The sequence below is a fragment of the Rhinopithecus bieti genome, unplaced genomic scaffold (assembly GCF_001698545.2).
Source record: "Rhinopithecus bieti isolate Rb0 unplaced genomic scaffold, ASM169854v2 scaffold_30448, whole genome shotgun sequence".
Classification (NCBI taxonomy): domain Eukaryota; kingdom Metazoa; phylum Chordata; class Mammalia; order Primates; family Cercopithecidae; genus Rhinopithecus; species Rhinopithecus bieti.
In genome coordinates this window covers 275,648-302,951 of record NW_016813223.1, presented here as the reverse complement: position 1 = coordinate 302,951, position 27,304 = coordinate 275,648, and the positions used below count along the sequence as shown (strand labels likewise).

The window sequence follows — 27,304 nt, the reverse complement described above, 5'->3', positions numbered from 1 at the left end:
CAGGGTTTCACCATGTTTGCCAGAATGGTCTTGATCTGACCTCGTGATCCACCCACCTCGGCCTCCCAAAGTGCTGGGATTACAGGTGTGAGCCACCGTGCCCAGCCCAATTTTTATTTTCTACAAGATTTAAAATGCAAATGAATACAATATAATTACAAATCTATGTTAGCAAACACACAATGTATAGAGATGTAATTTGTGAATGCAACAAAAAAACAGGGTAGTATTGTATGAGTCTTTTTTTTTTCTTTTCTTTTTTTTTTTTTTTTTTTTTTTTTTTTTTTGACACAGTCTCACTGCATCACCCAGGCTGGAATGCAGTGGCATGATCTTGGCTCACTGCAACCTCCACCTCTGGGCTCAAGCGATTACCTTGCCTCAGCCTCCTTAGTAATGGAATTACAGGCATGTGCCACCACACCCAGTTAATTTTAGTATTGTATTTTAGTATTGTATTTTTAGTAGAGACAGGGTTTCACCATGTTGACGAGGCTGGGTATGAGTCAAATTTTTGGTGCAATTGGAATTAAACGGGTATTAATTCAAATTAAATTACTATAACTTCAGGATATTATATATTATCCCCACTGAAACGACAAAAATAGTTTCGAGTATACACAAAAGATAAAGCCAATAAAATCATTTTACTACAAAAAATCCAATAAACATAAATCAGATAGTATTGAAAAACAAACATTATACAGAAAACAGTAAATGAAGAAAGAAGACCTTTCTTATCAGTAATTACTTCAAATGTAAATGAATTAAATTCTCCCCAACAACACAAATTGGAAGAATGAATTAAAAAAAAGTTCAGCTGTTTGTTGTTTACAAGAGACTAACTTTACCGCTAAAGACACAAAGAAGGTGAAAGTAATAGGATGGAAAAAAGATATTTCATGCACATAGTAGCCTAAAAAGACCAGAGGTAGCTACACTAACATCAGACATACTTAACTTTAAGTTGAGAACTGTTATAAGAGACTACAAAACACATGTATATTGATAGAGATTTTATTCACCAAGAAAATATAAAAGTTATAAACATACATTTACCAAACATCAGAAATACAAAATATATGAAGATATGGTGAGAGAAATTAAAAGAAGTTCATAGGTCTATAATAAATGTTGAAAACTCAAATAATTCACTCTCAAAAATGACTAGAATAATAGAAGTTCGAAAAAATAGAGGACTTAAATATATAAGCCAATCAGACCAAATAGGCAAATATAGAACACTCCACCCAACAGCAACAGGATACACCTTAAAGTTTTATCAAGAGAACATGGAAGAACACTCTCCAGGATAGACTACCTATTAGGCTACAGAACAAGTTAATATATTTTAAAAGACTAAAACCATACAATGTACTTTTCCAATCACAATGGAATAAAAGTAAAAATCTACAACCAAATTAAAACAGGAAATTTCACAAATTTGTGGAAATTAAACAACACACTCTTTTTTTTTTATTATTATACTTTAAGTTCTAGGGTACATGTGCATAACGTGCAGGTTTGTTACATATGTATACTTGTGCCATGTTGGTGTGCTGCACCCATCAACTCGTCAGCACCCATCAATTCATCATTTATATCATGTATAACTCCCCAATGCAATCCCTCCCTCCTCCCCCCTCCCCATGATAGGCCCCAGTGTGTGATGTTCCCCTTCCCGAGTCCAAGTGATCTCATTGTTCAGTTCCCACCTATGAGTGAGAACATGCGGTGTTTGGTTTTCTGTTCTTGTGATAGTTTGCTAAGAATGATGGTTTCCAGCTGCATCCATGTCCCTACAAAGGACGCAAACTCATCCTTTTTTATGGCTGCATAGTATTCCATGGTGTATATGTGCCACATTTTCTTAATCCAGTCTGTCACAGATGGACATTTGGGTTGATTCCAAGTCTTTGCTATTGTGAATAGTGCCGCAATAAACATACGTGTGCATGTGTCTTTGTAGTAGAATAATTTATAATCCTTTGGGTATATACCCAGTAGTGGGATGGCTGGGTCATATGGTACATCTAGTTCTAGATCCTTGAGGAATTGCCATACTGTTTTCCATAATGGTTGAACTAGTTTACAATCCCACCAACAGTGTAAAAGTGTTCCTATTTCTCCACATCCTCTCCAACACCTGTTGTTTCCTGACTTTTTAATGATTGCCATTCTAACTGGTGTGAGATGGTATCTCATTGTGGTTTTGATTTGCATTTCTCTGATGGCGAGTGATGATGAGCATTTTTTCATGTGTCTGTTGGCTGTATGAATGTCTTCTTTTGAGAAATGTCTGTTCATATCCTTTCCCCACTTTTTGATGGGGTTGTTTGTTTTTTTCTTGTATATTTGTTTGAGTTCTTTGTAGATTCTGGATATTAGCCCTTTGTCAGATGAGTAGGTTGCAAAAATTTTCTCCCATTCTGTAGGTTGCCTGTTCACTCTGATGGTAGTTTCTTTTGTTGTGCAAAAGCTCTTTAGTTTAATTAGATCCCATTTGTCAATTCTGGCTTTTGCTGCCACTGCTTTTGGTGTTTTAGACATGAAGTCCTTGCCCATGCCTATGTCCTGAATGGTACTACCTAGATTTTCTTCTAGGGTAAACAACACACTCTTAAACAACCAACAAGTCAAATATGAAAACATAGGGAAAATGAGAAATCACTTGAGACTACTGACAACAAAACACATCATACCAAAACTTACGGGTTGAAGCAAAAAGCAGTGCTAACAGAGAAACTTATAGCCATAACCACATACATTTTTAATGAAAAAAAAAAGATGTCAGATCAATAACTTCATGTTACACTTGGGAAGCTACAAAAAGTAAAGTAAGCTAAACTCCAAAAAAGAAAATGTGAGCCTAAAGTAGGTTAGTAATAAAGGAAAAGCAAACAGTAGAGAAAAATCAATAAAACCATGTCTAATTTCTTTGAACAAGTCACAAAATTGACAAACTTTAGACAGATTAACTACAGGAATAAAAAACGGTGTAAGACTCAAATACCTAAAATCTTAAAAGAGATTAGGGGCATTACTACTGATTTTACAGAAATGAAAAAATTTGAAGAGAAATCTATGTATAATTCTGTGTCAGCTTATTGGATAACCCAGTTGAAATGAACAAAATCTTAGAAATATACTGTCTACCAAACCAAATCATGGAAAAAATAGATAATTTGAATAGATGTATAACAAGTAAGGAAATTGAATCACTAATCTAAAATCTCACAAGAAAGAAAAGTGTTGAACCAGAAGGATTTACTGGGGAAGTATATACCAATCCTTTTCAAAACATTTCAAAAAAGAAAACAAAATAGAGACTACTTCCCGTTTTGTTCCATGAGGCCCGCCAAAACTCTGATACAAAAACCAGACAATGCACTACAAGAAATGAAAACTACTAGCCAACATTCCGTATGAATATTGATACAAAAAAGGCTCAGAAACATTTAGCATACCAGACAATTCCTGTGGCTCTGAACAAGGTGGCCAACTGGATGCAGCCAGATGGAACAGCTACCACTAAGGGACTGAGATGACAGGTGCATTTCTAACATATATTCAGAGGGAAGGCACTGAGAGTGAACCAAGGGAAGATCCAGAAACGAGGCTGAAAAGAGAGAATGTTGGGAGCCCTGCACAGGGACACTACACACCAGGACTGGTTCCTGGCCTCCAGTGATTCCAGAGGAACAGCTGAGATAAACTGCTAGGGAGCAACCCACTCTCACCAAGAGCCTCTGGAATCTCAGGAGAAGGAGACTCCCTCAATCACTAGGGACACTCCAGTTGACAGGGAGAGCTGCTTAGAGAAGTGACAGGGGCAGCGTGCCAGCTGATGTAGAGCCCAAAGGGTTTTGTTGGGGAGTGTCTGTAGTGGAGCAGGGCCAGGGATGGCCATCTCCCTAGGCTCAACTTACTCACCTAGGAGACTTTAGCCCCTGGGGAACTGTTGGACCTGAACTCTGCAGGGCAATCTTGCCCTTCAGATGGGGCCAGTCTGACCTGAGCACTCCGTGGTCAGTTGGTCTCTCCTGGGGTGCCAGCCTGGATGCACCTGCTTCCAGGACAAACTGAGATGATCTTGGGACCCACATCATAGCTTCTGAGCTGGCCAATCACAGCTGACAAGTGGAGAACTCCAGCAGGACAGCCGCCCATGGTCATCACCCACCAGCCCATCAGCTCACTCCACACACTGCAACTTCCCCTGGGCCCAAAGCAACACCCCAGATCACTTTGCCAGCCAGCATGTGTGTGCATCAATGGGTTTTGCTTTCCTCTCCCTACCAGTACATGTGAGTGTGTGCCTCCTGCCCTGTCACTGCTGCAGCAAGAGTCAGCTTTCTTCTCCCTTGTGAGGGCCGTTGCAGTCACAGAGCCAGCCAGACCCAATCCTGCCACTAAACTGCTCATGCCAGTATATACACTTATGCAAACACTACCATGGGAGTGAAACTAGGCACTGAAAACAGTGGAAACTCCTGAACCCAAAACAACCACCCCTAACTGCAGCACACAGAAAAAGCACACAACCTGTACCTGTCAGCACCCTACCTGCATACCAACAAAGTGTGACAACATGCACAGTCACCAACAGGGACCCCCTACACTCCCAAGACTCATCGCCTCCACCACTGTAGAGAACATCCCCACAGAAGCAAGTAGCCTAGCACCTGCAGGAACCCTGCCCACAGCCCAATAGTAGGCACCTTGCTATGCTGCCATTGCTCCTAGCACACACAAACAAGAATGGATCCCACTGCCTCCACACTGCAAAACACTTTAGCTGACACTACCCATCAGAATGTAGTGACTAGGAGTCAGGGAGCATCCCAGCCTCCATAGCACAGTGGATTTCTAACCTGGGTGAGCCAAAGAACAAAGTCAAGCCTGATACAGTTCCATCAGAGTTACGGCATGCAGTCCAGGAGTAGGGAACTGAGTGTTGAGACCTAAAATCTTTCAGAAATGAAGTCAGTCATCTGAACTGATGCTATACCACAATCAAAACCCAAGGTTATCAAATGAGATAAACTAAAATCCATCCAAATGTCAGCAACTTCAAAGATTAAAGGAATATAAGCACATGAAGATAAGAAGGAATCAGCACAAGAACTCTGACAACTCAAAAAGCCAGAGTATCTTTGTTCCTCCAAACAACCACACAACCTCTCTAGCAAGGGTTCTGAACTGGCCCAAGGTGGCTGAAGTGGCATAAATGAAATTTCGAATATGGATAGGAAGGAATACCATTGAGATGTAGGAGTATATTGAAACCCAATCCAAGGAAGCTAAGAATCCCAAAATCAACACAGGAGCTAACAGACAACATAGCCAGTATAGAAAAGGGCATAACCCACCTGACAGAGCTGAAAAACACTACAAAATTTATTGTTTGTTATGTTCTAATGCTATCACACGCAATAATAACTGAATAGACCAAGCAGAGAAAAGAATCCCAGAGCTCAAATACTGACTTTCTGAAATAAGACAGCCAGACGAGAAAAGAGAGAAATGAGTGAAAAGGAAGGAATGCAGCCTCAGATAAATATGGTATTTTGTAAAGACATCTAATCTGTGATTCACTGGTGTTGCTGAAAGAGATGGGAAGAATGTACTCAACCTGGAAATGTATTTCAAAATATTATCCGTGAGAACTTCCCCAACCTAGCTAGAGGAGTAGACATTCAAATTCAGAAAATGCAAAGAACCCTAGTAAGATACTGCAGAAGAACATCAACTGCAAGATACATAATCATCAGATTCTTCAAGGTCAAATGAAAGAATAAATGCTAAAGGCAGGTAGAAAGAATGGTCAGGTCACCTATATAGGGAAGTCCCTTGGACTAAAGCAGACCTCTCAGCAGAAACTGTACAAGCAAGAAGAGATTGGGAGCCAATATACAACATTCTTAGAAAAAAAGATGCCAACCCAGAATTCCATGTCTAGTCAAACTCAGTTTCATAAGTTAAAGAGAAAAAAGGATCATTTTCAGACAAGCTAATGCTGACAGAATTTGTTATCACCAGACCTGCATTACTAGAGCTCCTAAAGGGAGCACTAAATATAGAAAGAAAATACAATTACCTGCAACTACAGAAACACACTTTAGTACACACACCAGTGACACTATGAGGCAACCACATAAACAAGTTTGCAGAATAACCAGCTAATATCATGATGCAATGAAATCCACATGTATCAATACTAACCTTGAATGTGAATGGGCTAAATGCCCCAATTAAAACACAGAGTGGCAAGCTGGAGAAAGAACCAAGGGCCACTGGTATGCTGTCTTCAAGAGACCAATCTCACATACAATGACCCACATAGGCTCAAAGTAAAGGGATGGAGAAAAATCTACCAAACAAATGAAAAACAGAAAAAATGCTGAGGTTGCAATCCTAATTTCAGACAAAAGAGACATTAAACCAACAAACATCAAAAAAGGCCCCCAAACAGCATTACATAATGGTAAGTAAAGGGTTTAAATCAACAAGAAGACCTAACTCTCTTAAATACATGTGAACCCAACACAGGAGAACTCAGATTTATAAATCAAGTTCTTAGAGACCTTCAAAGAGACTTCGACTCCCACATAATAATAGTGAGAGACTGAAACATCACATGGACAGTATTAGACACATCATAGAGACAGAAAATTAACAATGCTATTCACCACCAAAACTCAGCACTGGATCAAATGCACCTGCTAATAATCTACAACTATCCACCTGAAAACAACAGAATATATATTCTTCTCATTGCCACGTGGCACATAGTCTAAAATTCATCACTTGATAGGAAATAAAACACTCCTCAGCAAATACAAAAGCACTGAAGTCATAACAACCAATTTCTAAACTATGGCTGAATAAAATTAGAAATCAAGACTAAGAAATTAACTCCAAAACATACAATTACTTAGAAATTCAATAACCTGCTTCTGAATGTCTTTGGGGAAATCAAATTAAGGAAAAAAATCAAGAAGTTCTTAAGTTACAACATACCAGAATCTCTGGGACACAGCTAGACAGTGTTAAGAGGGAAATTTATAGCACTACAACATGGTGAAACCCCATCTCTACTAAAAATACAAAAAATTAGCCAGGTGTGGTGGTGGGCACCTGTAGTCCTAGCCACTCAGAAGGCTGAGGCAGGAGAATTGCTTGAACCAGGGAGGCGGAGGTTGCAGTGAGCTGAGATTGTGCCACTGTACTCCAGCCTGGGCAACAAAGTGAGACTCCATCTCAAAAAAAAAACAAGTTAGAAAGATCTCAGTGTAAAAACATAAAATCACAACTAAAAGAACTAGAGAACCAAGAGAAAACCAACTGCAAAACAAGATTATAAGAACTAACTAAAATCAGAGCCAAACTGAAGGACATTGAGACACACACACAAAAAAAAAAACATTCAAAATATCAATAAATCTAGGAGATGCTTCTTTAAAAAGCTGATGAAATAAATAGACTGCAGTCTAGATGAATAAAGAAGAAAAGAGGGAAGATACAAATGAACGCAATTACAAATGACAAAGGGGATATTACCACTGACTCCACAGAAATACAAATAAAAATCAGAATATTATGAACACCTCTATGTACATAAGTTAAAAATGTAGAAGAAGCAAATACATTCTTGGAAACATACACCCTCCAAAACCTGAGCCAGGAAGAATTTGAATTTTTGAAAGAACCAATAATGAGCTCCAAAGTTGAATCAGTAATAAATAGCCTACTAATCAAAATAAGCCCAGGACAAGACAAATTGACAGCTGAATTCTCCCAGCTGTGCAAACAAGAGCTTATATCATTTCTGCTGGAACTATTCCAAAATATTGAGAGGGAACTCCTCTCTAACTCATTCTGTGAGGCCAGCATCACCCTGATACCAAAACCTGGCAAAGACGCAACAAAAAAAGAAAACTTCAGGCCAATATCCTTGATGAACATCAATGCAAAAATCCTCAAAAAAATCTGGCAAACTGAATCCAGCAACACATCAAAAAGCTTATCTACCACAATCAAGTTGGCTTTACCCTTGGGATGTTCAACATATGCAAATCAAAAACTGTGATTCATCACATAAACAAAACTAAAACAAAATCACATGATTATCTCAATATATGCTGAAAAGCTATCCATGAAACTCAACACCCTTTTAAGTTAAAACTCTCAAACTAGGTATTAAAGAAATAGACCTCAAAATAACAAAAACCATCTATAGCAGACCCACAGTCAACATCATACAGAATGGGGAAAAATTGGAGGCATACTAGCACAAGAGAAGGATGCCCTCTCTCACCACTCCTATTCAACACAATATGGGAAGTCCTGGCCAGAGCAATCAGAGAAGATAAGGAAATAAAGAGCATTAAAAGAGAAAGAGGGTAAGTCAAACTATTTCTGTTTGTACATGACATGATTCTATATCTAGAAAACCCTATGGCCAAAGACCAAAAGCGTCTTGCAACTGAAAAACAACTTCAGCAATGTTTCTGGATTCAAAATCAATGTACAAAAATTGCTTTCACTCCTATACACCAACAACCAAGACAAGAGTCAAATCAGAAACACATTCCCATTCACAATTGCCACAAAAAGGATAAAATACCTAGGTATACAGATAACCAGAGAGGTGAAAGAACTCTACAAGGAGAATTATAAAACACTACTGAAATAGATCAGTGGTGACACAAACAAATGGAAAAACATTTCATACTCATGAATAGGAAGAATCAATATCGTTAAAAGGGCCATACTGTCCAATTTGCAGATTCAATGTGACTCCTCTCAAACTCAATGAAGTTCTTCACAAAACTAGAAAAAAAACTATTTAAAATTTTTAAAATTCATCAAAAATCAGCCCAAATAGACAAGGTAATCCTAAGCAAAGAGAACAAAGCTGGAGGCATCATGCTACCCAGCTACAAGCTATACTACAAGGCTACCACAAACAAAACAGCATAGTACTCATGGAAAAACAGACACATAGACTAATGTAACAGAATAGGAAATGCAGAAATAAGACAACACACCTTCTAAAAATGTGTCAAAGGCAAGCAATGGGAAAAGCACTTTCAATAAATGGTGCTGGGATAACTGGCTAACCATATGCAGAAGATTGAAGCTGGATACCTTCCTTACATCATATACAACAATCAACTCAAGATGGATTAAAGACTTAAATGTAGAACCCAAAACTATAAAAACTCTGGAAAACAACCCAGGCAATACTTTTCTGGACACAGGAACTAGCAAAGATTTCATGATGAAGATGTCAAAAGCAACTGAAAAAAAATTGACAAATGGGATCTAGTTAAACTAAAGAGCTTCTGCATAGTGAAGGAAACTATCAAAAAAGTAAACAGACAACCAAAAGAATGGGATAAAAATTTTGCAAGGTACACATCTTATAAAGGTCTAACATCCAGGATCCATGAGGAATTTGAACAAATTTACAAAAGAAAAAAAAAAAAAAGCAGCCCCATTGAAAAGTGGGCAAAAGACAGGAACAGACACTTTCAAAAGGAGACATACATGTGGCCAAGAAGCATATGAATAAAAGTTCAATGTCTCGGATCACTGGAGAAATACAAATCAAAACCACAATGAGATACAGTCTCACACCATGCAGGTGGCTGTTACTAAATTGTCAAGAAAAAAGAGGTGCTAGAGGGTTGTAGAGAAAAGTAAATGCTTATACACTGTTTGTGGGAGTGTAGATTTATTCAAACATTATGGAATACAGTGTGGCAATTACTCAAAGAACTAAAATTAAAGAAAAGAACTACCATTAAAACCAGCAATCCAATTACTTGGTATATACCCAAAGGAATATAAACAATTCTATCATAAAGATTCATAAACGTGTTATGCTCATTGCAGCACTATTCATAATAGCAAAGACAAGGAATCAAACTAAGTGCCCATTAGTGATAAACTACATAAAGAAAAAGTGTACATACACACCATGAAATACTATGCAGTCATAAGAAGAAATCAGACTGTATGCTCTACAGATTCGTGGATGGAGTTGAAGGCCACTATCCTTAAAAACTAATGCAGAAACAAAAAAAACAAATATGGCATGTTCTCACTTATAACAGCAAGTTAAATAATGAGACCACATGGACACATAGAGGGGAACAACAGACAATGAGGCCTACCACAGGGTGGAGGTTATGGGGAAGAAAAGGATCAGGAAAAATAACTAATGGGTACTACAATTAATACCTGGGTAACAAAATAGCTTTGTGAAAAACTCCTGTGATACAAGTTTAACTGTATAACAAACCTGCACATGTACCCCGGAACTTAAAGTAAAAATTTTAAAAATAGCTGATGCCAAAGAGGATGCAAAGGAAAATGTCTATATGCTCTTGGTGGGAATGTAAATTAGTACAGCCATTGTGGAAAACAGTAAGATTTCTCCAAAAAACCAAAAATAGAATTATCTTTCAAACCAGCAATCCAACTACTGTGTATCTATCCAAAGGAAAATAATTCAGATTATAAAAGGGATTCCTAAACTCCCATGGTTATTGCAGCACTATTCACAATAGCATTAACAAATGAATGGATGAAGAGAAGATTGTACATACAGGCAATGAAATACTATTCCATTGTAATAAAAAGAATGAAATCCTGTCATTGGAAGCAACACAGATTCAACTGGAGGTCGTTATGTTAAGTAAAACAAATCAAGCAGAGAAAGACAAATATTACATGTTTTTACTCATATGTGGGAGCTACAAAAGTTGATCTATAGAGACAGAGAGTAGAATGATAGACACCAGAAGCCAGGAAGGGTGTTCAGGGATGGAGAATGAAAACACACTGGTTAATGAGTACAAACATACAGATATATAAAAGGAGTACGTTTTAACATCTGATAGCAGAGTACGGTGATTACAGTTTACAACAACATATTGTATTTTTCAAATAGGTAGAAGAGAGGAAAGTAAATGTTTCCAACAAAGACAGAAATGATAAATGCTCAAGGTGATGAATGCCATAAAGTTCCTAATATCCTGACTTTATCATTACACATTTGATCCATGTAACAAAATATCACATGTACCCTAAAAATGTGTATAGGTATTAGGAATCAGCAAAAAATAACAAAACAGAGTCTTCTTGTTTTCTACATTAGTTACATCCAAGCCACTGTCTTGCTGGAACAAATATGGTGGTGGTTGTAGTGGGGAGTGATGATGATGATGATGATGGTGGTGGTGGTGGTGGTGGTAATGGTGGAAAAAATGATACCTTGCTGCAAATAAACTTCTATCAAAAGACAGCTAATTATGTGTCAGGCATTGTGCCAACAAAATTGCAGATAGTAATTCAATTTTATGCCTTAGACTAGTTTGTTAGGTAAAAGTTATATTGCTCACTTTACAGTAAAGAGATTGACATTCAGAGAAGTTGAATAATAGCTTCCCCAATCAATTAAACACTAATTAAGGAAAACTGAAAGGGGTTTAAATAATACAGACATAATCTTTGGTATGACCAAAATTGTGAGATCCTTCCTGTGGATTAAAAAAAGGTGGAAATAAATCCAAATGATTACATAATATTGCCAATAAAGCAGATTTGAAAAGAAACAAAAGATCCATTCACAAATATATATGCATAGATACTTTATTCAGGGAGTGAAAGGAAAGTGACAAGTGCACAGGTGGTAGAAGCTCATGCCCAGGGGACAGACAGACACAGGAAACATCAACAGAATTCTCTGATGGTTCCCAGGGACAGAGCTGCTGGTCTTTCTTCCAAAGCTCTGGGAACTAGCACTTCTGAGGACTTCCTTTCTACGTCTCCACCTGGACAGTGGCAGTATGGCAGCCTCAGAAAGGAAACATTTTGCTATCAGGGGTCATCATGGGCAGATCATAGGCTAAGGGGAAAGAAGTTCCCTGTGTATCCCTTGATGGCTTTGATGAGAAGATGCAGGTGGAGCTGTGGAACGAGGTGAGCCAAATATCCTTATCCTTTCATGGTCCTGATGAATCCTGAAGCTGTTACTTGCTCTTGGGTGGACACTTTGGCTGGCAGGGTGGGGAAGGTGTTACCGGAGGATATTTCTGCTGGCACTGCTGAGGTGGGCAGGGCTCTGGACACTTTGGTAGTGGACAGGTCTCAGGGCACTTCAGGGGTGGACGTGGCTCTGGGCACTTTGGCGTGGGGCACACAGGAGGTGGCTGGCAGGGCTGCTTGCACTGCTGCTGTTGATAAGACATCCTGCTAGAGTCTCAGAATCTGAAAGAAATGATACAACAGTGTTCACGGGAAAGGAATCCTCCAGAGAGAGACGCCAAAGCTTATGTAATACCATGGCATATTATTTCTCCAATCTCCAAAAATTTATTTAAACTCTTAGCTCCCTTTTCATGACTTCCTGTCTTCTCCTTTCCAATTTAGCAAGTTGCTTCATCGGCCCTAGGAAATCCTGCCTTTCCTCATACAATTTTTCCAAAGAAAACATCCCTATAATAAAGAAGCAAGCATGTTTTTCCATGAAAATAACATCTTCAGGAAAGGCAGTCACAAGTTCAGACCCCCTGGGCAATCTCACAGCTATTCCTATCATCATTATCTGTTGTAAAGCACCGGTGGGTTGACTTGGGCACAGAGTAAGGGCTGTTCAGGAAGAAGTGTGGCTCTCATACCTGCTAAGACACAAACCTTTGAAAAGGACACCAGGAAAATACGGAAAAGAGAAAAATACTTCATCCCTTTCTTCAAACAAAGGCTTTCCTATTAACTTCTCTGTTCACATGGACATATAACTGTGCATTTTTTTAAAAAGCAATATAAAACACTGTATCATGTAGTCTAATCCTGTAGTTCCATTCACTAAGTACCGTCAAACCTATGGTCATAGGTTTGGATCTGCCAAACTTGACGTATTCAGATTAAATTCAATGTTTCAGGGCACAAAGAACAGAGGAACTCAAGGAAGCAGACTCACCAGGTTCTCCAAAGCAGATCAGTGCTCAAGTACCAGGAGTTTAGGAGTTGTAGAGCAGAGAACCTCTTTATAGGGCCTGCTACCCCACCCAGCAGGAAGGGGAATTACCTAAAACTGGGCTCGTCCAGCAATGTCCCAACTGAAATGCAAATTTATCCATAACTGGCATGACAGGGATTCTCAAATTGGTAAATATCCTGTTCTGGGATCTCTCCACTGGATTAAGTGCTCCTGACTCATGGAGGCTCTGCCTTACATCTCAATTTCAGTGACTTATGGCAAAGAGGGACTTGGGAGATTCTCTAACTGGTGGTCAAGGGCTCTCTTTCTTGATTGGGGGCAATGAATGCCTCCTGTCTAACACATTTTCTAAATCGTAAAACTTCCTGCCCTGTAACTGAATGCCATATTGTTGTACATGAACCCATCTCCACCTGGGTTTTCCTCATACAATTTGCCAATGTGCTAGAAGGATGGACAGACTTAACAAAGGCCTGAGTTCTGGCCCCAGACTTTTTTGCTAAGTTGAATGACCACAGCCAGGTCAACCTTCTTCCCTGGAATTGTAAACAGAGGAGCATCATACCTACCTCTGGTTTTGAAGGCACTGACCACATCTTGCCTTCTGTTGACTCTGTTCAAGCCTGAAATTTTCTGCTCCACCTCTATCTTTCTCTCACAGAACCCCAGATTTTACCTATATTCCTTTTCTCTTTGAAGTTGTTTTCCACATCCCTCATAGAGACACTTGTTTTCCGGGAGAGATACCAGAGTGAGATCCAGTCTCCCCAGTAGGATTGCTACTGCTACCATCAAGGATGTGTACTACAGGCTCTTAATTTATGAATAACATGCTTCCTAGTCACCACATTAAGGAAATTAAGAGAAGGGAACCAAAGTTACAAGCATTCGTTTCAAATCTATGTATTCAACCATCCCTATATGATTCCCTGTGAACATCCTATAGAGAACAAGAGGCATAGACTCACAGTATCTTATGGAAATAATTAGAAGAAGGTTTGCAGAGTAGAGAAGGTCAGAGGACTTAAAGTCTGAAATCGAGGGGAAAATATAAACTAAGTATGATCCTATATGTTTGCTTTCTCTACTTCTCTTTCAGAACAGGTTTCAGTCTTTGAAAGACAGTATTATTTTATTTGTTTGCATGTTCTTCCTTTGTCTTTTCCCAAAGCCCTCTAGCCCCACAACCAGCTAGATTGTCAACTCACACCCCAATGTATACCTCTCATCTGTCCATTTTAGTACACATTGTTCACTCGATACATACGTTGCCAATGTGAATGTCTTTCACATCTTTTTAAAACTCTTCGTGCAATCAGTGGGGCTTACTAAACATTGTATATTAAACATTTAAAATAATGCTGCTAGAGCTTCCTTATCTGGGCCAATAATCTGGAAGCTTTCCAAGAATGTAGTTTTATAATTGAAGAAGAAGAAGGAAGAGGAAGATAAGAAAAAAGAAGAAAAGGAGTGACCCAAATTCTTTGGAGCACTCACCACCTATCCTCCAGATAGAGCAAGAGCACTGAATCAACCCAGCATCACATCCCTCAGTTAAGCAGGTTAGCTTCCCAGATCTGCAACTGCTCCAGTCTCTAAGGAAGGGCTTTTGGCCAAGATATCCACTGGCCAGATGCTACAGAAATAGAACTATCATGTCAGCACCTTGAGGCCAGGTGTTTACAAACAGTGTTCTCACCAAATGCTTCCTATAGACCATTACACATGCCAAGCACAGTGGGTGAAGTAAACAGACTTCTCTCAATAGGTCCCCTACTCCTCCCCAGAGCCTCACATCACATCTACAACACAAATCCTTAGAGAAACGTCTGATTTCTAATATGCAAAATTGGGAAATTGGCTGCCAAATGAGATCACTGTGGGAGATAACACAGTTTGGATCAGCCCTGAGACTCCCCTTCTGAGAACACCCCACTCAAACAGGCTGCTTATTGCAGCAGTGCAGGCGCCAGAGTGGCAGCAGCCCTAGTGTCCCCAGCATCTCAGATAGGCTGACTTTACAAGTTGAGGTGGAGAACTGGAAACTCACGGTTCCTCACAGACCAGTTACATGAAGAGCAGCCACAACATGAAGAGGGGAAGCTACCAGTCACAGCTTCCCCTAGTTATGACATCCAGACCCTGAGACCTAGAGCAAGACATACTTCACACACACACACACACACACACACACAAAACACACACACATACACCATAGTTCTTTATCTGTTATCTATCTGCATGTCTAAAGGGGTTAGCTTTATCTTCTTAAGAGTCTGATAAATTACAGAACATACATATGGTAGAATAGTGAAGATCCTTACGGTGGATGCTTTGGAAGACTGTTTAATATAATTTAAAACATTAGAATTGTACTAAAAATATATGTAAAGCATGACTACATTCTCATCAACATTTATTAAAAGATAGGAAACAAATGAAACAATATATTAAACATGATTATATATGGCTGGTGAAATTACAGATGATGTTTATTTTCTTGTTTTACTTTTCAAAGTATTCCCCAGATGTTACCTATTACTGAGTAAGGAATCTTAAAATTCTACTTTGAAAAGCTGACAAGGGACAAGCCTGTCTATTGCTCAATTAATCAGATAATGGTCTTTCTTTTTTGCATTTTTGGCCAGACACTAAAGGTGGGGCTGGATGTAAGTAACAGTTGTTTTATTGTTACAGATCTACATTTCATCACATCCCTTCTAAAATCTCTCTTGAAGAAAATCTCAATAATAATCCTCATCCTCATAGCACTGACATATGTACACAGAAGCCATAGACATGCAATAATCATATGTATCTATAAAGCAGTTTACCAGGCCAGGGACGGTGGCTCATGTCTGTACTCTCAGCACTTAGGGAGGCCAAAGTGGGTGAATCACAAGGTCAGGAGTTCAAGACCAGCCTGGCCAACATGGTGAAACCCAGTCTCTACTAACAATACAAAAATTAGCTGAGCGTTGGGGCTGGGGCCTATAATCCAGGCTACTCACAAGGCTGAGGCAGAGAATTGCTTGAACCCAGGAGGCAGAGGTTGCAGTAAGCTGAAATCATGCCACTGCACTCCAGCTTGTGCAACAGAGTGAGACTCCGTCTCAAAAAAACAAAACAAAACAAAAAAAACAAAACAGTTTACCAAAATTGGCAGATCATACTATGGTGAAAAAATCAGGAATGAGTTTGTCTACTATCCAAGAGCCAGAATAATAGAAATCACAAAACTGGCCATAATATGATGAAATTGGAAGAAATGGATTATTAGTAGACAGGCGATAAAGACAATAGAATATAGTGATAATAATAGTACCTACCACTAAATTGTCCTGAGAAAAAAATTAAATCAGAGACTGCAAATAAAGTACTTAGCACTGGCTACAGATAGTACTCAAAATATTACAGAAACACATGGCTAATCAAACAGGTATAGGCAAAATATCAAGTTCAAGTTGTTTATGGTTGAGAAAGATACTGGGTTTTCTTTAAGACCTTTTATATTATTCTTATTTTAAGAGTGTGCCAGGTTTTTAGGACAAAGCAAATGCAAATATATGATTTGAATGAAGTGTGCAGAAATAATAAGATAGACTAATCTTGACATTTATTCTTATGTAATAAAAATGAGAGTTAACCTAAGTAGAAATTTAGAACAAAGGATATTAAAAAATACTGTAATGTTTCCATGTTATTTGGACTATCTACAGCTTTCCTCTGAATTCACATTAATACAAAAAATTCTAAAACAATCAATAGCAATATGTTAACTTGTTGATTTGCAAAGATAGTAACGTATAGATACTTCTATTCTGCATGAAAAATATATAATGGTTATATTCTGTGTGAAAAATATATGATGTTACTCCATTTAGTCTACTGTTACTGTGGTTAGCTTGTTAGACAATAAAAAACTGCTCATTTAAATATCACATTCCTTCTCCTGCAATAACAATTTTTAGGCCTAATCTGTAAACTGAATAGCTCATTACACTAATCTTTTCCAAAGTTATAAACCTTATAAATTCTACTTTTATTTTCGCCCATATGTTATGCATACAAATATTTAAGAAGCAAAATTCAAGACTATTCGTATAATTAAATCTTTATATACTTATTGCTTCAGTGTTACATCAGATTAAGAAGGATATTGTGATAAATTGATGAGCAGAATCAGATACTCTTGCTTCTAAAAGAATCTTTTCAGATGTGAATGTGCATAGGCTGGTTGGTCTAGCCTCCAATGAAAAAAATTCAAAAAGAAAAACGGATAACACAAAGCAAAATTGTGAAAAAAAATTGCGAGAATAAAGCTGTTTTAACTCTCAACATAGTATGAGAGACCTCAAAATTCTACTGCTATTTTGAAGAAAGGTTAAATACAATATAAACACTTATGAAAAAAACCATATAACTCATATCTTAAAAGTCTACATATTTATGATATGATCCAGCATACCACATTCAAAAATTGACTAGCTACATTGTAGAAAAACTCTACAAAATATAATGTTATTTCAAAATAATTATGGCAGCTTAGTCATAATATCCACTATCTGCTGATCTACCAAGATGTCCGTTCATAAGTCAATCGATAAACTGTGGTACATCACACCCCATGAATGAATGCGCACAGTGATAACATGAATGACGTGTCAAGCTCCAAAGACATGGGTTAATTGAAATGCAAATGATAAGTGAGAAAAGTCCATCTCAAAGGCTGTAGGCCGATTATATGAATTCTGTATAAAGGCAAACGTACATTTACATATTCAAAAACATAACAAACTCCCAGGTCAGCGAATTCAATGACACCGCTGTGACACACCTTATAATCAAATTATAAAAGAGAGAATCTTGAAAGCAGCAAGAGGAAGGAATGGTTCATATCTAGAGAAATCCTTAAGATCCAAATGAATTCAATGACCCCACTGTGACACAAATATAATCAAATATCAAAGAAAGAATCCTTGAAAGCAGCAGAGGAAAATGAATCAGATATCTAAGAAATTCTTTTTATTATTATTAGACTTTAATCTGAGGGTACATGTGCACTAACATGGAGGTTTGTTACATATGCTATACATGTGGCATGTTCGGTGTGCTGCACCCATTAACTTGTGCATTTAGCATTAGGTATATCTCCTAATCTATCCCCCTTCTTCCCCCTCTCCACAATGTGCCCTGGCGTTGTGTATGTTCCCTTCCCTGTGTCACGTGATCTCATTGTTCAATTCCACATGTAAGGAGAATATGTGGTGTTGGAATGGACAGGAAGGAGTGGAATAACAAGTTGCCAGTAACTGATATTCTAAGTTTTACATAAATTGTTACTGATTACATGATTACATGTCTATAGGTAGTCAATGTGTAGAATTTACATCTATTACTTTGAGCTAATAACTGAGTTTTTCTTTTCTTTTCTTGTGAGACAGATCTCACTCTGGTAACCCAGGGCTAGGGTGCAGTGGCATGTCTGCTGCTCACTGCAAGCTCCACAACAGATGACCTGACCTGAGTCCCATATGTGGCCAACCATGTTGACCCAAGCCCAACCCATGTTGTCCAAAGACCAGGATGTGCTTGTCTAGGACCCATGGTTGGCCATAGCGCAGATGATGAACGTGAGCCAGGAACCATGTTGTCCATAGCTAGACTGACATGATCTAGACTCATGTTGTCCAAAACCAGAGGATTGTCCTGAGTCAGACTCATGCTTTCCAAAACCAGAGGATTTTCCTGAGCCAGTCTCATGCTGTCCAAAGCAGAGGATTGACCTGAGCACTGATCTATGTTGCCAAAGCCAGAGGAATGACCTAGCCAGACGCTGTGTTGTCCAAGCCAGTATGCTTAGCCTGAGCTGACCATGCATCTATCATAGTGATTGAAGTTTGATTGATCTAGAGCCATACAGCCCACAGTTTGAACCTGAAGCCAGATAAGCATGTTGTTCGAAGCCATGAGGACTGACTTCAAGCCTCTTCCATGTTGTTCACAGCTATTAAACTGACCTGACCAGACGATGTTTACCACATTTGGAAATTCAGTTGAAATAGAAGAGTGTTGAAAAGCGCGCAGGGAACCATATTCATGTTGACCCAATTACCCACAAACTGCTACCTCCAGACTCATATGTGTCCCACAAAAGGGACTGATGAGCCTGTTCTCTGTTGTCCTTCCGACAGTTCTGTGGTTGACCATTTTTCGAGGTCCATATCCCCTCTGTACTATTAGGACTGACTACAGAGTTAACTCAGGTTGACCCATCATCCAGAGGTCTGAGCCTCCTGAGAGCACAGCATGCCTTGTCCTCATTAATTCGCGACTGAGAGGCCTGAGCCGAAGTATAGGTAGATGATGTGGACGTTGGCCCTCAAAGCGGTTATGTGGGCTGACAAGGGGTTGAAGCATTGCCTTCCCAACCCACGTTGAATGCAAACCAATGATGACATTCGCGTTCGACGATCTTCGCTGAACACTGAAGCAGCTAGACCCAACTGGTTTTGTCCTTACTTCTTGACTGAGTAGAGTTGATTCACCCCCCTTGCCGAAGAGATGACAGATCCACCAGACCTTTCCTTCCCAACTCCTTGATCCAGATCCAGATTCCATATATCTTCCACCAGCAGATTGCCTGAAGGACTAACATGTGACTTGTTGATCTGTTCCCCTCAGTTCGTCCAGAGCTGAAACCATGTCTCTCTTGCCACTACTCCATGAGTGACCAAAGCTGGACCTTTGGCGTACCTTTCTGAGATCCCGTCTTGGTTCCCAGAGCTGGATAAATTACCTTGTCTATTCCTTACCGCCTGAGTTGGACCCATGTTCTACGTTTCACGAGTTCCCGTTGAGGCCCAGAATAAGGGATCCATGCTCCTTCTCCCTCACTCAACTTGAATGTCTGTAAGACCTTGATTTATTGTTTGGGTACTCTTATCATTTCTGTTTCACTTTCTTCCTCTTGGTGTCGGGACCATGCCTATGGCTTCTTTGAACCCTAAAGCTTTGCGGGATTCTTGCTGAGGACGTGTGCAGGCCATTAGTCAGTTGATATAATCGAAGGAAACTCCGGAGTAAAGTGCCAATTTCTGTCATGATCTCGATCAGCATTGGGACATGACTGACCAGCTCCACTGTGTCGGGATCATCTGGTTTGTATATGAGTGACGGTACCAAGGAAGGACCTGTCAGCCTAACCTGCACACTCAGGCCGTACACATTCCAATAGTGCTTGTGAATGTGGATGTTTGAATGATGTAGTTGAGAGAGGACTTTAGGTTAATAGAACCAGTAAATGTTAAGGGTTAATCAGAAAAAAACTACTGGGATCCTCAGAAGGGAAGACCGATTCAAGAGAGGAGAAGGATTAAGTGCTTAGGTAAGGCCTACAGGAAGGAGTAGAATAAACCAAGTTCAGTAACTGATATTTCTAAGTTTTACATAAATTGTAACTATTACATGATTACATGTTAATATATCCCATGTTAGAATTTATCATCTATTATTTTGAAGCTAATAACTGAGTCCTTTCTTTTTTTTTTTGAGACAGAGTCTCACTCTGTAACCCAGGCTAGGGTGCAGTGGCATGATCTCCGCTCACTGCAAGCTCCGTCTCCCGGGTTCATGCCATTCTCCTGCCTCAGCCTCCCAAGTAGCTGGGACTACAGGGGCCTGCCACCACGCCTGGCTAATTTTTTGTATTTTTAGTAGAGACGGGGTTTCACCGTATTAGCGAAGATGGTCTTGATCTCCTGACCTCGTGATCCACCCGCCTCAGTCTCCCAAAGTGCTGGGATTACAGGTGTGAGCCACCATGCCAGGCTAACTGGGTCCTTTTTAAGTAGATGGAATAAAATGCTGATATTTTATTTTTGATTCTTAATCATAGCTATTTTGTCAGCTTGCCATGTAGATGATTTCCCTTTCTGTACTTTTTTTTCCCATTTGATAAGATAATTTATTCATTCGTGTCCTAGCACAAATTTATTTTCTGCTTTTTCTAAGGAAAATCCTGGGTATATAAGAAAGTCTGAGAGTCTATAAGGTAGAAGTGCATAGGTGGAAAAGTGAGGATGAAACATTCACTTTCTTTAAAATATGTGCTGCTTTAACAGACTTTCTGGCATCCCCAAAATACTGCTCATAGAGGTTGCTTAGAGTTTACTGGGGCTGTGCACATTTTAGCTGATCTGGGTCATATAACAGAGCATGTACAGGACTCCAGGAGCCTTCAGTTCTGGCACATGTTTCTCACCTTCAGAACTGGATGAAACTCTTTCTCCAGAAGTTCCTTCAGTTCATCCTTGCTCAGTGTGCCACACTCCCCATCTTGCTTGGTGTATTTGTAGAAAACATCAATTACAGTGACAACACTTCTCAAGAGGTCGGTCATCTTTTTGCAAGTTTAAGTGAACCTGGACACAGAGAAACAAAGAATCCTATTATTCATATTCTCCCCTTTTAACTTATCAGCAATTTTCATTTTAATAATAACCATCATGATTTTTTTTAACTTCTTGTTTCTTTTTTTTTAAATTATACTTTAAGTTCTAGAGTACATGTGCCCAATGTGCAGGTTTGTTACATATGTATATATGTGCCATGTCTCTTGTTTCTTTTAAATCTCAAAAAGTAAGAATGGGCCAGGAATGATACAACACTGTTAAACACAATGAAAATTAACTTTGTTAACTTTGAGTTACTTTTCTATGATCAACTCTTGGCATGTTACTGGTTCAACTGAGTATAGACCTCAGGTCTCTATATTTCTTGTCATGGGCAAGTATAGTCTCTACATAGTATCTCTACACTTTGAGTGTGTTGTTCTAAGGCTTCCAAAGTTTCCAGAACCAGCCAGACACCATTGCCTCAATCTCTCTTTCTAGTTTCACTGCTTTTCTTGAGTCAAAAGTGACAGACCTTCCACCATGCACATCTGTTTATCCCATGGGCACCAGAAGCTAAACTGGACCCTTAAGGCCTTCAGCAAATTAAAAATGGGTGAAGGGGCTCAAAGTAGCTTGGTGTTTTAGAGGCATGAGATAGCCCTCAGTAGAGCTTAGGAACTCTCTTAATGTCAAGCACTTGACCAAACACCTTTCTCTTTAATTAATCAAGAAGAAGAGCTCAGCAATGCAAGCAGCACTTTAACTAGTGGATAAGTAGATCTTGGAGCTCTGGGAACCAACACTGAACAAGGAAGGGACTCTGCAACAGTCCCAGCTGCCTCCCAGTTTGAGCTGGACAACCCAGAAAAGAGGGCATGGAAAAAGACTGGGAACAGAGTGTGGAATGGCCTAGAGGAAGGCAAACTTCTACTTGCATTATTCTTGTCCATAAAAATGAGCTTATTCCAAAAAGTCCCCAGAATAAACTAAACTAACCAAACAAATAAGCAAACAAAAAGAAAAGAAAATGAAAGAAAGAAACAAAAAAGAAAAGAAAGGCAAAATATACATGAACTCCGCCTTAGTTTTTATCCCTAGACTTCTACTATGGACAGCACCAAATATTCATAAATGTAGCTGGATGAATTATCTCTCACCTGGTTTACCAAAGGAACAAGTATGATAAAGCCTGATGCAGCTTGCAGGGTGACAATGGATTGGGATAATGGCCCTTATATAGCTTGTAGTGATTACACTACAAGTGAGTTGACTTAGTTTAATGAGTGAGGTGACTCATTAAACCTAACTCCACCTCTACATATTTACCTTCCTCCTTCACATTCTCATCTACAGATAATTGCACAAAGGCTAGTACTAGCCCCACCTTCCAGTATGAGGACATGGTTGCAAGATACCTTTCTTTCAGGGTCATATACATGTGAAAAGCACAGACTTTGCTTTAGAGGACTCATGTTATACATTTCTTTTGTCTAGTACCCACAGAAAGTAGCAGAGCGTAAGATGTTTGCAAGGTGCACAATAAATGCTTATTTAATTGAAAATGAACCTGAGTCACTAGGTTCACCCAATTCATGTCTTTTTTGTAATAACGAAAAGTGACATTTATTGAGAATGTACTATGTGCTAGATAGTGTGCTGAATACTTTAAACAAACCATCTCAATCTTTACAATATCTGCACTTTTAATTATGGGTGCATAGTTGTGTATAATTGTTGGGTACATGTGATGTTTTGATATGGGCATACCATGTGTAACGATCAAATCAGAGTAGAGTAATTGGGGTCTCCAGCATCTCAAGCATTTGTCATTTCTTTGTGTTAGGAACATTCTAATTCTACTATTTTACTTATTTTAAAATATACAATAAATAGTTAACTATAGTTACCCTATTACGTTACCAAACACTAGATCTTATCACCTCATTTATTCTTCACAACCTTCATGCAAGATATGTATTTATTATCCCATTTTACAAAGATAGGTTGTGGAAGCATAAGGGTCTTCTCCAAGGTCATAGCTAGTAGGCAGAGAAACCAGAATTTGAACGTGAATCTACCTTATTGCAATGCCATTGCTCTTTACCATCATACCAGCTTACCTGTGTGTATTTATCACATAAAACTATCATGCAAAAATTAGGCACCATTTTAGGAGTGTAAGGCCCACTCAAACACAAATAACATAAAAAAGTAACATACAGAGTGCTGTTAGGAAGAGGGGAAACATTCTCTGACCTTGTGAAGGCTCATTTCTAGGCTAGAAAAGTGTAATTGGCTATATATAAAAATAATGTTTTCAGATGTGTTGAGGGTGAATTTAGAGTGGGCTTTCTTCCAGCAGTCTGCTATCCACTAGTAGTTTGGCATCTTTAGGGCCTGGACCCTTGGGAAAATGTTCACTTATATACGGAAAGTATATCAAATATACTTGAGGGCAACAAAAATAATCAGAGAGTTGTAAGTCTTAAGTATGGAGAGCCAATTCTTCTGTCCTTTGCTACCAGGTGATAATGGTGATGATGATGAGGAGGATAGCAGCTACCATGAAGTGCTACATGCCTACTATCTTCTATACATGGTAGGTTTACATGCTTATCTATTTATTCCTCAAAATAACCCCACTTTATAGATAAGGAAATGAAAGCCTAGAGTAATGTAAACATTTGTTACAAATCACAGCTGGTCAGTAGCAGCACTAGAACAGATACCCATGTTATCTGATGCTAAAGCCTAGCACTTAAGCATATATATTCTACATATATTGAGTCAATAAACTCCTATCTGGGCATTCCTTTGGGGCAGTCACCGTATCTTATTCATTCTACCATCTAGGAAGCACCTAGAGCTTGGTAAACACTAAGAATGAGTGTCTGTTCACAAAATGTTAATGAATATGCCCTTGAAATATGTCAATTGCTCACATAGCCAAGGAATCCTAGACCAAAACAACCACACAGAAAGTTATGTTTGCTGTTGGATATTATGGTCATTTTCAATCATATGCATCTTTTGGAAGTGCATTTTTGTTAAGATGACTGCTGTGTCAGAAAGACTTTCAGGCCCCAGATTCCACACTGAGACAGAATTTTAAAGCCATTTTTGCACTGTCATTCCAGCATTATAGTAGAGAACTCTGAAACTCCTCCATAGTTCAGAACTTCATCATTCACTCTTTTGTATTCTTTGCATTTAGATCTCTCTTCCTCTTCTCACTTGCTTAGCATAATGGATAAAATTATAGTCAGAAAGACCTAAGTTCTAATCTCAGTTTTGCCTCTTACTGTGTTTCTTGTACAATTATCTAATCTTTTCAGCTTCAGTCTCCTAAATTATAGAATGGGAACAATAACACTTACCTAACAGGCGGCAATTACTTAACATGAAATTGCTTAGTACCTGCCTGGCATATAATACATTCTTAGTACACTATGTAATTACTGCAAACTTATTTTGCTAAATATTTCATATAATCTATCACAGCATTTTACGCAAAGAAAGTACTTGATAATGTTTGATAAAAATGAGTTAGAAGCCACTAGTGGTCTTTCAAAGGTAGAAATACTACATCTCTGTCAAAAGTGTTGCCTAGAAGGTAAGTCATGGTTTTGGACATGTACCCTAGAACATAAAGTATAATGAAAAGAAAAACAAAATAAACCACCTTTTTTGGGATATAATTCACATATCATAAATGTCAACCTTTTAATCTGTTTTCTGTTTGCCCCCAGAATACTGTGCTGGCAGTGAGCTCCACTTTTTTTCCCTAATTGGGAAATGGGTTAAAGTATACAGTTCATTGTGTGTGTGTGTGCGTGTGTGTGTGTGTGTGTGTGTGTGTGTGTGTTTATACAGAGTATGTGCAATTGAGCTATTGTTCTTATGATGTCTATGTCCTTAAGTGAGTTTCCGCACTTCTCAATGCTTTAGTTTTCCCTCTGTAATAATCATAGGTGTTATTAGTGTCAGGGTCCAACTGGACAGATAGCAGGTCATTTCAGCAGCAATTTTGGAGAATGATTATTGTCCCCATTTCACAGAAGCCTATGCACTCTTTGGAAAAAAATCCAAGCACTGGTTTTAAGTACTGAGTTGATACCTGCAGAAACTTTTGCCCTCCTGGGTTCTGAAAGATTATTTAGTTCAACAAAGCAGAGGCCTGAAGTCCAGAGGAAGGGCACAGTCAGTTACACCATTTCTCTGTGTCTGGGCCTTCTTCCTGCCTTATTCTACTCATCTCAACACCTTCTGCTCATTGCATGTCTACATTGCTCAGGCTCTAGGCACTACCAGACTCTTTGATTTTAGGCCCATTTGGTGAAGCTTATGCACTGTTGGCCACTGGATTCTTGAAGAGGAAGCTATACTTTAGAATGTTGAAAGTAACTTTAATTGGACCTACGAAAGTTCCAGTTTTGGGGTTTTCCACTGCATGCCAGATGAATCTTGTTTCTACATCTCATCTTTTTTTTTAATTTTATTTTTTTTAATATTTATTTATTTATTTATTTTGAGAGAGCTTTTCACTTTGTCACCCAGGCTGGAGTGCAGTTGTGTGATCATGACTCAACACAGCCTCAATTTCCCAGGCTCAAGTGATCCTTCTGCCTCAGCCTCCCAAGTAGCTAGGACTATAGATACGTGCCACCATGCGTGTTAATTTTTTTTTTCATCATATTTAAGGTGCTGGAGGTTCTCCAAGTTAAAATAATCTGTTTTACTTCCTGTCATGTTCAAATTAAGAACTTGCCCTAGGGCCCAAGTGGGTCTTTGTCTATCATAAGAACCAAACATTTTCTCTATGTTGTAACTATTTGGAACTCCTGTTTGGGGGGTTTTCAGTGAACTCAACTTACAGCTGATACCTGAGAATTGATTCAGGGACACTGATGTGTATTAAATGTCTGTTTTCTGTAAGAACAGTTTAGGGAGATGTTCTTGGCTTGCAGTATGATATGGTAGAAAAAAAGTTGACTTTGCAGTAAGACAGATAGATCAATTTGTATTACAGCTCCAACACACACTGCCTGTAATATCTTGGGAATATTTCTAAGTTTGTCTCTGTTTTCACACCTGTGAAATAGGGACAATTACAGACACTTTAGAATTCGATAACATTGGGATAATGCTTAGCACATAATAAGACTTCAATATATTTTTCTTTCTTTTCTTCATACCGTCAAGTTTAATCTGACTTAGAAAATTATCAATAAGTTTTGGGCATGATGGTTCATACAGATGATTCTTAACTCCGTTCCCTCCTTGTGGGCTCTCTTAGGTGAAATTTCTCTTAGGTGAAAATTCCAAAAGGCCAGCTTTTGGAACTCAGCCTTCCAAGGAACTTAAAATTTCCATTATGAAGAGTCCCTGAGGAAACTGGATCCACCAGCTACACTAGCTGAGAATGCCCACACTCCAGGATTTCATTTTTATTTTACCACATCATTGTTGGTATCTTAAAATCAATGTACTAGAGCAGCGGGGTCTCACAAAGAGGATACCTGGTGACACACCCAGGCTTTCAGAATGCACTATAGGGCTTTAGTGACTTGTCCAGTTTCAGCTGAAATGTGTCATCTGGGACCTACTAATGCTTGCTGAACTTTACTGGATCTCAGAAGCTGGGTATCAGAAGCTCAGATGTTCCTTGGAGCTACGATATCAACAACCTGTGATAACAGAGAGAAGGTTGCTCCATGATGGATTTGGAAACTTACTGGCTAGCTAAACCTGACTGAATGGGAAGGAATGTGGATGGCTTTGGAACTCTAGTTTCACTAGATGAGCTGGAATTTGTATTTTGACAAATTGCAAGTTATGGCTATTAAGTAATGCAACTGATTTTTTTCCCTTAAAACAAGCAATCTAGAATCTG

The 27,304-nt window shown here is 38.8% G+C and overlaps 1 protein-coding gene across 1 annotated transcript; it reads right to left on the bottom strand.

The window, feature by feature from the left end:
• Window positions 1–11,650: 11,650 nt before the first annotated feature.
• On the bottom strand, window positions 11,651–12,280 carry LOC108512556 (small proline-rich protein 2D-like). The gene has a single exon (XM_017847834.1). It carries the CDS (start codon window positions 12,261–12,263, stop codon window positions 12,045–12,047), a length of 219 nt encoding a protein of 72 aa, XP_017703323.1. The 5' UTR covers window positions 12,264–12,280; the 3' UTR covers window positions 11,651–12,044.
• Window positions 12,281–27,304: the final 15,024 nt, after the last annotated feature.